Raw genomic sequence first — 13,990 nt, 5'->3', positions numbered from 1 at the left:
CGGCCAAGAAAGTGACTGGGGGGCTCACAATGGAGGGGGGCTTGATCCAGATTCAAAGTGTCTCTGGTCCATAGCGAGGTGACATCTGTAGAATGTCGATTGCATATGTTCATGGTGTGTGAAAGAGGCGGCTGGTGGGCTATTTCTTGAGAGTGAGAGAGAGTGAGAGAAAGAGGCAGAGGGCAGAATGAGCTAGGACGAGGGGAACCGAGAGAAGTGGATTGAGTGTACAAACATGGGCGTGTTGGAGCCTTGGAGGCGACGAGCCGAAGAGGTGGTCAAAGTCAAACCTGCGAGGTTCAGCGTGGAGCCGTAGACTCGCACCTAGTGCCAGGAACGCTGACCGGGGTTTCTTGTCCCACAATCCCTGGAGGAGGGGCGTGGACGGATCATGAGAGTGAACGGGACCGTAACAGGGCCAAATCCCGGAGGGACGGGAACGATACCTAGGCACGCCAGACACTATATCATCAGACCAAAACATCTAGGTACGACAACTCGCTGGTCTGAGTGAAGCGCAACGCTGAGTGGTGGACCTGGCCTCACAGAGATTCGAGTGGGACGGCATGATGGGAAGCCTCGTGGCGGTGTCTTGGACTCCAGGGGCTTGAGGATCGTGGCCAAGGCCACTACCGAGCGGCCGACACAGGCACACAGGCACCGTGGTACAGAGAGTTCAGATGGTGGGAGAGGCGTAAAAGCAGCGCAGATCACTGTTGGTAGGTAGAGTGCTATATCGTTGGTTTATAGCAGTAGAAGTCATTGGTAGGCAAAGCAGGAAGAAGCGGAGGATGAAGCGAAAGACACACCCCCTTTGGATATCAAGGCGATCTGTGATTGGGGCAGAAAATCTGGAGAGTGTGGAGAAGGATGAGGATGAGGAGGGATGACAGGTTTGTGTCACTGTGGCTGGTGAAAGATGGGATGGGTGGGAGAATGCAGGTTTGCTAGATACAGCAAGTCAGCAGTTAGCGACACCAACAACACAGCTCAGGTGACACGGCACGATGGGCTAATGTACGGACGAAAATATGGGGATTGGGGTAAGGTTGCAGTGCGCAAATGGCTCTAAACCTCGTTGTGAGGAGATTTGCGAAAATGGGAGCGAAGAAGTCGCAGGAGGGATGGGTGGACACGGTTGGTGTTGTCGTCCGGACCGATGGGCAAATTGTTAAATTAATCAACAGGCAAAGTTTGGCGGTTGGGGGAGGGCAAGCAATGTGAATGAGTGAATGAGAGAGTGAGAGAGTGGTCTGGGGGCGGGGAAACCGGCGATGGGAGGGCGGGGGGACGTCGGGTCAAAGTGGGGTAGCGTACCGGACCACGGGTTTGACAGACCACTCAGAGGACAGAACGGAAGACGGGACAACGATGTGAACGTACCGCTCGCAACCGTGATTACCTACTGCGCGTGTCCACCACCCGATGTGATCAATTTACCCTCGGTACCTCTTTCCTTCTATGCCTTAGACATGTATCCATAAAGTAAAGTAAGGTAATGTAAGGCAAGGAAAGGTACCTTACTGCCAAACGGAGGTGTGTAATAAGAAACACCTTGTAGGCAACATCGCATCGCATCGCATCGCATCACATCACATCTGGCATCCGAACGGTTACTGGGATCCTTATTCGTTCTCAGACATAGTTCCTGGGACCTTGATCCACGGTCAGGTGCGTATTGCAAGTGGCAATGGCTTCCACGTTGGACGGCAAGCGGGTGAAGTAGTGTTTAGGTTGAAGTGCCCAGTGACAGCCGTCAGCCACTGACTGGTGGGGAATATCAATCGGGCGGGGCCGAACCCCTGGCGTGTGAAGCTAAAGTTATTGCTTTTCTTGCGGTCCGCGAATGCCCACGATGCCTTCCATTACCTTAGCAGTGCTTAAGTAAGGAACATATACGTAGTAGACACGGACCATTATCTCCAACTTTCTTTTTCCTTCTCGAATTCTGGACGTGTGCAACCGTGCGACCGTCGACGTGAGGGAGGCAGGAAAGCAGTTCCCCTTTCGCGTCAAAAGAGGCAGGTTCTCCATGCTTACCTAAGGTAATAGCATCAGCCACACCGGTAATATGTAGTCCCGCCTCAGCCATGGCATTTACACCTCATTTCAACGACGACAATAACCACGGTCTGGAATCCCTTACCAGCGCGCTATTATCCGTACCGCCCTAGCCGAACGCGAAGCTCTTGACTCTTGCCCGACCCTCTATTCCCTTTCTTTTCGAGCCTTGGTGTGTCTTTCAGGCCTTCCGTCTCCGTCTCCGCGCATATCCGCAGCCGTCCTGAACATGTGGAGCAAGATCCATACGCGCATCGCACACCAAGTCTTTTTAGCCTGTCTCTAAGCTCCATTGTCTGCTCTTTTTTCTCAATTTTTTATCCATCCTCTCCATCTTGACAGCCGGTCACCATGGACTTCCTCTCATAGATTGGGTGCCAGGCTAATTCGCCTACTGTGGTAGAGGCGTGTGGTGAAGGGAGGAGGTGTGGAAGAAATAAACAGGGTGGTACCACCGCCGATCCAGGGTATCCGTACACCTTCTTTCTAAAGCCCCTCCCCCTCCTCCCCCCTGCTTCTCCAAGCTGTCCCCGCATCCTTGTTAAAGAAGACGGCCTCCAATTTGTGAGGGGACACAAATTTCTTTGACATCTGACTCTGTTTTCCATGTACAGACGAGACGACACCTTCTCGGCCTCATGCGGCAGCCCGACAGCAGTCCGATATGGTTGATCAATTCATGTCTTACACCTCTGCTCTGTCCTGATCCGGTCTGCTCTAACTGGCGGACCGGCTCATTGCATCTCACTTCGGCCGGCTTGCTTACCATCCCTCCCTCATCGGCCCATCAGGGGATGACATCTTGACCGAACGAAAAGCAGGAAATTGATCAACGGCTTGCCGGACTCTGAAAGGCTGTCTTATTGTTTCATCGTGAACCTCGTCATGGGAAGCCGCATTATAGAACCCGAAGGCGACCAAACTCGCGGCAAGCGTCGTGAAGCTGTCTAGAAGTCATAGCAGCGTTTAAGTATAGGTGCATCTTCCAAGTCTCAGTAGACTTGCTTCCACTACACTCCAACAGAGAGACCTTATTTCTGCCCGGCTTCGATCCCGAAAGCTTTCGGCTGTTTCAAAGCACTTCCCGCCGGCATGTGCCGCCCATCGTGGGTCTCAATTTTGGCTTCATCGATCCAGGACGACCGGCCCTACCGACGGGTACCTCTCACAGGAGCGCCAGACGGACGAGGCGGCTCAGTCACGCATTCATCACAGCCCATGTCACACCAGCATGCGCCTATTTCTTCTTTTCTGCTTCTTCCCTCTACTTCTTGGAGTACTTGAATCTGCCGCCCGTCTCATATAGCTCCATAACCGCTCCTACCCTCCCCACACCCCTTTGCATTACAAGTTTGGTTCCTCCAACCACGCTGCCTCCTCTACCGTCTCGACCTTTCCTCCCTTGGTTTCTATTCCGGCCGGCCTCCATCATTACTGGGTATGTGCTCAGAGTCTCGCGTGCGCGACCTGGACGGGACAACTGTACCTGGAGAGCCTGCACTAATCAACAACGGCAAGACACATCAGGTGGACAGCCTTCCACGCAATGACACGCCTTGCTGAGGAGCTGTACCTGGCACCTCTCCCGACGAACCGTTCCCATGTCCCCTGCGTATTGTCTGCCGCCCGTCATCCGTTAAAGGAGCAGATTTGCCTAAAGTAAGGAACGCCTATTCAACTGCTAAAAGCCACACTAATGCATCTAGGTCTTTGCGGACCCAAAGAACGACACACGGCTCACTGAGGGACTCCCTGATCTTATCACCACCACGTCTGCCTCTGGGCCGTTGTGTCTCAATCTCCCGCTGACGCACCGCACTGAAGACCTGGTACTGTGGCGGTGACCGCTCATGTGCTCGACAAGAGCTAACCTTCACTTCGCGGTTGACCTCGTGCAATGCATCCGCACTTACTGGGTATTCGATACCCCACAACATTGCCTCCCTCCTCCATCGACCAGGCATGACTAGAAGTCTAAAACACATCGACTAAGGTGTGGTATGCTCGATCCGGTCAGCCGACAGCACCTCACTCTTAGGCGCCCTTCCTCGCTGGCCTGGAGCGGGTGCCTGCTCCTGCATACCGTTGGATTTTGAAGAGAAGACTACTCTCTCTCTAATGCCGACTACACGCGCCACTACAGGGAACAATGGCCTCCCCGACAACCTGAGATGAAACAATGTCTTTCGCTAATCTGCATGACCACGGCATATGCTGGCTTGTGGGATATATCCCTCTTTGAGTTGCCATGTGCCTCACGCGGTACTCCCGGCCAGTGGCAACACTACAGGCTGAGATATGTTTTGGCATCACAGAACACCGCAAAAGATGGTCTTTGATCACGTCGATCAACGAGGCGGCATCGTTTTCGCAGTCGCAAACCACCAGGCACTCCTGCAGTAGCTTGTCCATGGTCTGCAGAGGATGATCTCCAAGGTTCCTGAAGGCATGGTTCCCCAGATTCAGGATTGTGCAATAGCAGAGGGTATCGGACCCGGCGAACCGTCTAGACTTGTCGTCTCCTGTCTAGCCGCGCTTCTCCTGCGGGGATCTTTGAGTCACGGGTTGTGGAGGTAGGGGTGCGTATGTTTGCATGAAGCATGGTTGGCCTTCCAGTAGCGGCTTGTGTCCGACGCTGACTGAAGCTTGCAACTTCTCAAGCCGACGGTCGACCGGGGCAGTGTAACCGTGATTTACTCAGCCAGATTCTTCCGCGAGTCCGGTCCCAGAGTATGCTCAATTTGCGAGTAATCAGAATGACAAGGGCCTCTCCGACGACTATCCGTAACTTGTAAGGCCTCCTGCGGGATATACGCGGGAGTGATCACGAAGACTGCGAAATGCCGCATGGGCGCTCTCGAGTGTGCACCTTCGAGGCTCGTACATGTCGTTCAAACTGGCTTCCGAAAGAGGCCTGCCCAGCTTACTATGTTCGCCGGCACAGCAATTCGGCCCGCCACCTTTATCGACACGTGTCTAATCTTATTGACGCATCTGGCTCGGCTGCTCGACGGCTGCGCCCGAGAGACAGGGAAAGTTGTCGAGTGACGGCTCTACTTGACGGGCAGCGAGCCCGTTTACGGGCCAGCCCGCACAGAGACGGCTGCGCCTTTCTCTGCCCGTTTTTCTCGGTTCAATACAGGACCCGCTTGTCCATCTGATGAGCGAAGAAGAAGTCTGGGGTATTCTGCTTTGGAGCAAACGTCATACATTTTGACAAGTCTTGTCAATCCTTTTGCCGGCTCTTGTCCTCTACGAAGATTGACTCTATTTCCACACCTCGATCTTGGGCCCGTCAAACGCACTGCGGGATCGAAGCAACAGCACAAGTAGCACTACGCCGCAGAAGAAGTCGGCGCTATTGCTCCATCACTTGGATTTGACGATATAGCCGCCGTTCAAAGTCTTCCTGTCGGTTACATTCTGCGCAGTCCATGCACCCTGACCCATCTTGGATGCGCATCCTGAGAATAGTCCCTCCTTGACCGCCATGATAGCAACTCGATGGAGGCATGCGGCTTGCAAACCGTCTCGAGATGCATCGCCCAGCCCAGGAGGTACGCATCCCATCATACGGCAGCCCACTTTGACACTTGCTCGGGCAACTCGCCGCACGTATCCGACCTTGCCGCCCCCCGCCGGTTCAGCCTGCAAGGCCAGCCGGACGAACCTGCAGAGGATCGTGAAGTTGATGGGTGTCTGCTGACACGGCTCAGACGCACACACACGCCCATCTGCACCCATCTACACCCTCTTATTCCCGCCGGTGGCTTGCGTATTGCTTATGGATCGTGCCAGACATTGAAGAACTGTCAGACAGACATTTCGCTAGTTTCGTGCCTTTCCAATGCCTTGGAGGCAGTCCTTTCGGAAAGCCAGCCGAAAACCTTGGTAATATGCTGACCATCACGTCCAGATTCTGTACCAATACCAAGAAATTGCTTTCTTAGCTGTCGCTAATCGGATTCCTGTTCCGTCCAGAGCCGCCCTCGTTCATATTCCAGAATTGGAAATTCTGGACATCCGGCTCCAAAGTCGGATTGTTCCTGATACCCTTTGCGGTTTTCTGTTCTTGAACTTCCGAATCGTTTTGGTTGTTGTTCACTTGTTTGACGTTGTTTTATTCCCTCAGTCGCGCAGTATGTTACATTGTTTCTGTATGAATAAGACCACAATAAACGGGCGGCTCCGCTGTTATATGCCGTCGTTTGAGTCAGGGAAGAATCTTCTACCCAGCACTTCTCACTTATCAGTTTCTTTTTAATAAGGAAATTCAAAGGTTTGGGGGCCGTTGAAGAATTATATCCCATATCCCACCGGAATGATCTGAGAAGCAAAGAATCCTTATCTCTCCGAAATCGTCCGAGTTCTTGGCATGCATTTTCAGTGTTTTCAATGTCGTACTCTCTGTACAGATCAGACGATCGATGCCTTTTCACTGCGGACACTTTTGCCCACAATCCGGAAGTTTCATTGTCGGGACCTGATATCACGGCAAGACTGACAGATCACTCATCATTTGCATATGTACGGTCAAAGACTGAACAATTGGCGGTGAATAGGGTCCTTGAAGATTATGAAGCCGACAAGAATCATATCATGAGGCATAGCAGGTGGACTTCTCCAGGCCGCCATCGTCAGCCCTCGTCACGTCCATCTGCTCCAGAGCGGTTCCGCATACCCCTGGCTGCATCGCAATTCATCCACATCCCAGGTAAGGTAGCTGTAAGGGACTGCGGTCCGACGTGATCTCCGCCCAGACAACCACACACCCATCCGACAGGGTCCAGTGATGGTTAAAGTGGTGTCCTTGCCCAACCCCGGCATTGCAAATCAGTTTGCTGCGGCGCTAGAGTTGCAACCACACACCCCTCCCCCAAACAAATTGCCATCCCGGAAACCATCTCCATGTCTCCCAGCTCTAGGTACCACTGCCACCACTACCCCCGTTTGACCTTTCTCCAATATTGGAAAAACAATCTATTCTTCCGGGATCTGCGACTTCAATGCCGGACGGTTCCCCCTTGGGGTTCTCCCAGGGTCACGGTGCGTACCATCGTCTTCCCCTCATCTCTCCGCCCAAGGGGAGTTGCTCCCAACTTTTCACCAACCACGCTGGCTGGACATAGCATCGTCAGCTTCCCCGCACGCCTTGCTCTAGTGGGGTCCACGGTCCATGGTCCATGGACGGCCGTTCTCATGAAAGCCAGGGGTTACCACGAGCGGCCGGATTGGAAAGTATTTCCGACCCCCTAGAGACGAAGAATTTGGCATCGGCTTGCAATGCCGTCGAATATGCAGGTGTTCTCGATGGGTACGTATTGGTTCGTGATGATTTTGATCGTCTCCTGAGCCACCATACCGCCTGTCACGGCGGAAACGTTGTGCAGCTCTCCACCGCCAGACCTGGCTACCTCTTGCGCCGCCTGCGCGAGCCGCTCGTTGTCGCTCCAGTCTGGAAGCAGTGTCTTGATCTTGTCTAGAATCTCATCCGAAGATGCCGTGGGTGTGTGTGACGTGGACTGGAGGGCGAGATAGATTGGGAACAGCGACAGTGGCACCACGCCCTCCTTGGCCATTTCGTCGTTGGCAAATTCCTGCGCTGTAAATGCAATGTGTGAGCACCGGCTGTGGCAATCCTCGTGGAGATGTTCCTCACCTGCTACGCTACGTAGCTGTTCGGGCCCGCCACTTGCAGGGACGACCAGCTTGACAAAGGCCGCATTCTTACAAAACAAGTCGACCTCGGCTGCGTCGACGCCCTCGCCACCGGCTTTCTGACGGACCGATTCAAGCACCTCGGCCGCATCTTTGCGGGCCTTGGCCTTGTAGATGTTCTGAAGCTCAACATATACGCTAGTTTGGGCCTTCATGTCTGGGAGGCCGCCCGGTACTGGCAAACAGCCGTGCTTCTCATAAAAGTCACGGACCGCTCCTGCGATGATCCAGAAGCTAGAGGTGGCTTCGTTCTGTAGAGTTGTTAGGTGGGTTGGCCTTTTTAGGTAATACAACGGGCACTCACCTCGTCGGCATGCTTGTACTCAAAGACCTCCTTGACGGCAGAAGGGAGTGACGGTGGCGAAATAGTCTTCAACACGGCAGCTTCAGCCTCCTCAAAGTTTTCCTCACCTCCTTCAGGGTTGTCTGTTCTCGTAGCAGCGACCACCGTCTTGCGAAATTCGACTTTTTCCTTATAGTTGCTAGGGGGCTTAGAGTCGTGAGATGACTTCCATTCTTTCAGGTAGTGTAGGAGAATAACAACGAATGGCAGGTGGCCGTGTTCATGGCTATCGAGACTGTCAATATCTTTCGTCAGGCTGTCGGCAAAGGCCTCCAGCTCTTCCCACGGGGTGAGTAGCCGCAAGTCCGTGATGGCTGTAACGTCAGGATGAGTGTCGACGATGGGGTAGATGCCTGGAAGACGAGTGCTGAAATAGGAGTAGAAACCCGCAGAGTGTATCGCGATCACTGGCATCTTGTGCTCTCGGCTGTACGACTCGAGTACGGTGAGGTCTTCTTGTTTCATGGGAAGTGTGTACAAGATGATGGTGAAGGGGTTGGAGGTTTTGAGAAGCTCCTGGAGGCCCGTATTTTCCTGCTACTGTGTTAGTCTTATGACACAGGATCCATGATTCATTTGCCTCACCGAAGTTTTAGGATACCAATCACCCTGAACCTCAGGATTAAGCTCTAGCAGAAGCTCAGTACAGCTCTGGGCCCTGGACTTGCCGAGATGGGACTCGTCCAGGAAGAAGTTGACGCCAAGATCAGCCTCATTCACAACGGCATCATCAGCAATCGTGAAATTTCCAATTCCTAAGAACGTTAGTTTTGGATCATGAGTATTAGAACAGCAGTGCACATTCAGAGCCAGCATGTAAGCTACCGGTTTCATACCTGGAAGTACGAGATTCTTGAGTGTTTCAACACCTACAGTGCCCGTGCCGGAATTCACGAGCAAGATATTGGCAGACTCCAGAGCAGCTTGCCCGCTCGCAGCCCAAAGCCTGAGTTGGCGGTCATATTTCTTTTCCTTTTCCGATGGCACGGTGAGGGCTGGCGGCGCCTGGTCGGCTATGATGTCTGTCATGGTTGAAGCGGGCGAAGAGAGACCGGACGGGGATGTGTCAAGTATTGAATACTAGGATTCGATGAGATCCAGGGACAGTCCAAGTCTCGATATAGTGAGGTTCGATAAGTCAATGCGATAGCAAGTCGGCCTTGACTGACGATAGCGACAGGACGTGTGCACTGTGGTGGGTTGGATGTGGGACGGTCGTTGTCAGCGCCTTTTTGGCCGTTTGAAGGTGCCTGGGCTGAGTGTCGTCAACGACGAAGTGGCACCAAAGCATAGTGCTGGGGTTCTTCGCACGGTGAGGTGTGAGACCATGGATGAGGTAAGCAGGCGATGACTTATTAATACGCTGCTAATTACCTAAGGAGGCACGTGGGAGGGCGGGCCTCCGTCCGGCCCGGGAAAGGGCCGCATTGGTACCCGTACGGCCGTGGGGTCTTACCTTCCGGACAACGCCCCACAATTGCGATCCATTTCCGCTTTCTTTTTCCCTTAGACATTGTGAAATTGACTGGAACTTTGCTTGTCAGGTATGAACAAAACCCCCTGCCTTCGCCCTCTCCATCTACGATCGTCAGACACCAGCAGTGCCGGGAACGGTCAGTCGTATGTGCACTCAAAGCCAAACATGAAAAACCAACAAGCCGAGGAAGAAGCAACGGAGATCCCAGTCAACCCAGCCAGTATTCTTTGCCATCTCAATTCTCTCAACTCAGCACCTGTCTCTGCCGTGTGCGCGTGTGTACATATCTCTGTGCACTCTGAGCAAACATGCCACGAAATGAAGTTTGCGTCTCCCTCGTCTGGTCTGCTCTCTAATCTCCTTACCCTGTTGTTTGCTTAGGGGTTACTGCTGCTATCTTTACAGTTCCCAAATGATACTAGGGAGAGTGGGAGAGAGCCCGGATTTACACATCCTAACAGCACATTGTATTCGGTGCGTGGCGCAGCCATCCACTACGGAGACTCAACGATCACCGAAGCCAGGACTTTGAGTGCATGACCATGGTTTACTCCCTACTTACGAGCGCCGTCCGAGTGGGCATTGCGAATAGGCGGTGTCGAACCCACATTCCTCAGCGACGGATTCGCCTCTCTTCTTCATTCCCGTCGCTGGGTTTAAGCACTGAGTCTGCGGCCTGGCTGCGCACTCGGCAGCTGGATCCAGCGGAGCATAATTGTTCGGTCGGTAGTCACGAATACCCTTCGGCGTTGGCAAACGTTGCTGAGCAAACTACGATGCTGGCCATCCTCGGACTTAGAAGATTGAGGTCATCTATCCTGGATCCAGTGATTCACGGAGCTGAAAGTTAGGGCCTTCGCCGATGAGATACCATTGATCAGATCGGGCCTGGATTGGATGATGGATCTAGACCACGTTGCAGCTGATTCTTTAACGGCCGTGGTGCGTCGGGGAGGCGGGTTTTAGCATTTCTCATCGGACGACCTGCTGCCACCGAAAAGCTATACAAGACCCCAAGGGGACTCCGACCGAAAGAAATGCGGCGGCCTAGACTACTGCACTATCGTGCCCTCCCTTCTTCGCTCGCCTCACTGGTATTGGTCTGTCTCACTACCGACTTGTTTGACTCTCTGGTGGTTTTTTTTTGGTGTGGCGCGCCGGGTCCACGCCGCATTCGCCTACGGGATCAGCTTACGGCCGGCAGCAGCGGCGGGCCAAAGACAAACAACTGGGACCGTGAGCTCAGGAGGTCGTTTCTGAGCTAGCGAATGCGAATGCGTTGCTGAACGCCGAACGTTCGTTTTTTCCCTAATTCGTCTCGCCCCGAACGCCGATTCAACCTCTCCAGTTCTCTCTTATGTTCGGCCATGGCACCTGTCAACCTTTTAATCGCGTTCCCTTCGTGGGTTTCGCCCCGTTCTGCTTACTTGGACCTCGCATTCTCTTCCCAAGCGTCTTTTGATCCTCCTGTCAGATTCGCTTCCCGGGCCTCTCGTGACATCCTTCACTATGAGTTGCCCCGGCTCTGCTTCTCAACCCCGTATCTGTACATCGTGAGTGGTTGTCGACATAGTGTTGCTCCGACACCGACGACCTTCGAGTCAGACTTTCGCCCTACCGACGGACAGGATTAAGCCGAGTGAACATCCCTTCAGAACCATCAGTCACATCAACAACTACTTAATCGTTGTACAAGGCCTGGATCCACCGACAACCTCGATTTGACATTCACGACCACATCATTACATCGACGACACTCTCATAGCGACTGCTACTTGCTGGCATAACTCTGCATCGTTGAAGGAAGCAATCGTCATGGGTAACATCAAGGAGGACATCGAGTCCACTAAGGCCGATGGTCTAGTAGAGAATCATCATTACAGAGATGCCACCTTGCCGCCATGGAGATTCTGGCTGCTCAGTATTGGGTAATTATTCCCACGATGTGTTGAGGGCTGCTGTAGATCTCTATGCTAACCTGCCCGAAAGACTCTGTCTTGGACTGTTCCTTTCCATGTTGGATGCTTCAATCGTGGCAACAAGTCTGTACACCATTGGCACAGAGTTTGACTCGGTCGACTTGATCAACTGGGTTGCACTCGCATACACGCTCACATACCTAAGTTGTGCCGTCTTGGTGGCTCGAGCATCCGACATTGTTGGCCGCCGCAATGCGTTTTTGGCAAGCTTCATCATCTTCTTCGCCTTTTCCCTGGGCTGCGGGTTTGCCCAGAACTTGGAGCAGCTGGTTGCATGCCGTGCTCTGCAAGGCTTGGGTGGTTCTGGTGAGTAGAGAATGCTAGTTATCGTCAAGTCGTTTGCTAAGTTTCCGCCAGGCCTTTATTCCATCACCATGATTATCTTTCCCGAGGTTGCCCCCAAGCACTTGCTTCAGTACATGTCCAGCCTCGTCGGCATGGTAATTGCGAGCGCCGGTGTCCTTGGCCCAGTTCTGGGAGGTATCCTTACCCATTACGCCTCTTGGCGGTGGATCTTTTGGATCAAGTGAGTGAACCCAGTCCTTGGAGAAGAACGTCCGTGTTCTAACATCAAAACAGTGGTCCCGTTGGCTTCGTCTCAATGCTCATCTTCTACCTGACATGGCCCGACGCTAAACACCTCCCAACGCTGCAACGTAGACGCTGGAAGGAGCTGGATATCGTGGGCTCCTTTCTTCTCGTTGCAGCATCAGTTCTCGTTGTCTTCTCCTTTCAAAATGTCGGCTCGGACGGCAATAAGTGGCGTCAAGCCGTCTTCATCGCCCCCGTTACCGTCGGTGGCGTATGCTTCATCTTATTGTTGGGTTGGGAGGCTCTCGTCGCCAAGTTCTGGAGCAGCCGCATCATGGCCGCTATTCCGATGCGACTTCTGCGCAACCGTGTCTACGTCGCCACAATCCTCAACACGATGTTTCTCGGGTTCCCGTACCTCCTGGTCATCTACGCCTTCCCTGTCCACTTGCAGATCGTCAACGGAAAGAGTTCGTTGCTTGCGGGTATCCTACTTCTCCCCATGCTAGGCTCTGTCGCGCTAGGAACCACTCTCGGCGGAATCATCAACAAGAAAAAGAACCGACTTTTTGAGACAATGACGACGGCAAGCTGCTTCGTGTGTATCGGCTGCGGCTTAATGACGACACTGTCGTCGTCTGTGGAACTGGAACCCAAAGCACTTGGTTTCCTTACGTTTATCGGCTTTGGCTTTGGTTTGTCAGCCACTTCATCAACCGTCCTAGGAGCCACGGAGTCCGAGATTCCAGATCATGGTGAGTAATCTGACTCTGCTAGATGTAGACAGACAGCTAACGGAGCAAAGCCCCCGCACAAGGAATCATCGCACAGGTGCGGATTCTCGGTGGCAGTCTGGGAATCGCCGCGTCAACGGCCATCTTGGGCAACTTCATGCGAGACGAGTTGACTGGCGTGCTCACCCCGGGACAGCTGTCGTCGCTCCACGGGGCAGGGGCGAACTTGACGGAGGCGCAAGCCGCAGCCGTGCGTCAAGTTTATACCGACTCCTTCTGCAAAGACATGCAAGTGGGAGCTATTCTATCTGGCATAGCGATCCTACTCAGTTTTGGCGTCTATCGTCGAAATCGTGTCACCATCGAGGAGCAGCGACAAATGCACATCAGAACCGAGGTGGAGAGGAGACGGAGGGCATCGGCAGCCACGACGTTGGTTTCTTCAACAACAACGGACTGAGCCTGTGTATAGCGAGCGCTGTATCTTTATTGTTGGGTTTGATTGAATGATTTCTGAAGCATAGCACCTGGCCGGCGTTATGGGGTTCTCACTGTCAATATTTGGGCATCAACGGTTATATATGATGAGAATGGGTTTATGAGCAATACCTCATGTCAGTATTAATTATCAATGTCGAAATATCTTGGAACCACTCCGCGGCCAACAACCGGAAAACAACGGTGACCGTTGACTGAACCGAGGGCGTAGCAAGCCGCAACCCTGGCCTATGTAACCCTGGGCTGCCTGTCGGAATCTCAGCCGGGTAGAGCTCATCGGCGTTGGTGCCGCATGGTGCGGGGATAGAAAAGGCCGCCAAGTACAAATAAGTCGGACTTGTCAATCACCTCATGGGCGCGACAGCCTGTCATGGCCAAGAAGGCTATGAATGAGCCCCATTAGACCCTCTTGTCAATTCCCCCATAGCAAAAGACTAGCCCTGCTACTTATACTTGAATAAGTGATGGGGTCACTACAAGTTGTGTCGAGTGAAGAAGCTTCAAGCAAAAATGATGCAATCGCCTGTCCCCGCCGGTTATCGGTCGGTTGGAACCCCGCAGTGTGGGGCCCATCCATTCCGTGCGCCGTGCCGTCCACTTGTGCTCTCCCCTCGTCTTATCCGTCCCTCCTTTGCCTCTGTAGTCGGAA

General features: G+C 53.3%; 4 protein-coding genes across 4 annotated transcripts; 2 read left to right on the top strand and 2 right to left on the bottom strand.

Annotated features, from left to right (window-relative positions):
- Positions 1-462: 462 nt before the first annotated feature.
- On the bottom strand, positions 463-735 carry CCOS01_15580 (uncharacterized protein; the record flags this gene model as incomplete). Its single annotated transcript, XM_060463719.1, has 1 exon — positions 463-735. A coding segment is annotated over one exon (273 nt), but the record flags the coding sequence as incomplete, so codon positions are not given.
- Positions 736-3,302: 2,567 nt separating this feature from the next.
- Positions 3,303-3,611, top strand: CCOS01_15579 (uncharacterized protein; the record flags this gene model as incomplete). The annotated part of the gene is made up of 1 exon (XM_060463718.1): positions 3,303-3,611. A coding segment is annotated over one exon (309 nt), but the record flags the coding sequence as incomplete, so codon positions are not given.
- A 3,702-nt stretch (positions 3,612-7,313) lies between these two features.
- CCOS01_15578 (ThiF family protein) lies at positions 7,314-9,151 on the bottom strand (the record flags this gene model as incomplete). The annotated part of the gene is made up of 4 exons (XM_060463717.1): positions 7,314-8,030; positions 8,084-8,656; positions 8,738-8,877; positions 8,959-9,151. 4 exons carry the CDS (start codon positions 9,149-9,151, stop codon positions 7,314-7,316), a joined length of 1,623 nt encoding a protein of 540 aa, XP_060305861.1.
- Positions 9,152-11,414: 2,263 nt separating this feature from the next.
- CCOS01_15577 (major facilitator superfamily transporter) lies at positions 11,415-13,303 on the top strand (the record flags this gene model as incomplete). The annotated part of the gene is made up of 5 exons (XM_060463716.1): positions 11,415-11,527; positions 11,589-11,884; positions 11,936-12,104; positions 12,158-12,864; positions 12,915-13,303. 5 exons carry the CDS (start codon positions 11,415-11,417, stop codon positions 13,301-13,303), a joined length of 1,674 nt encoding a protein of 557 aa, XP_060305860.1.
- Between the last annotated feature and the right edge of the window lie 687 nt (positions 13,304-13,990).

Source organism: Colletotrichum costaricense, assembly GCF_030867565.1.
Source record: "Colletotrichum costaricense strain IMI 309622 chromosome Unknown Scaffold_24.1, whole genome shotgun sequence".
In the NCBI taxonomy this organism is placed as follows: Eukaryota; Fungi; Ascomycota; class Sordariomycetes; order Glomerellales; family Glomerellaceae; genus Colletotrichum; species Colletotrichum costaricense.
Note: the sequence above shows the minus strand (reverse complement) of the source record. Positions and strands in the feature narration are given on the sequence as shown.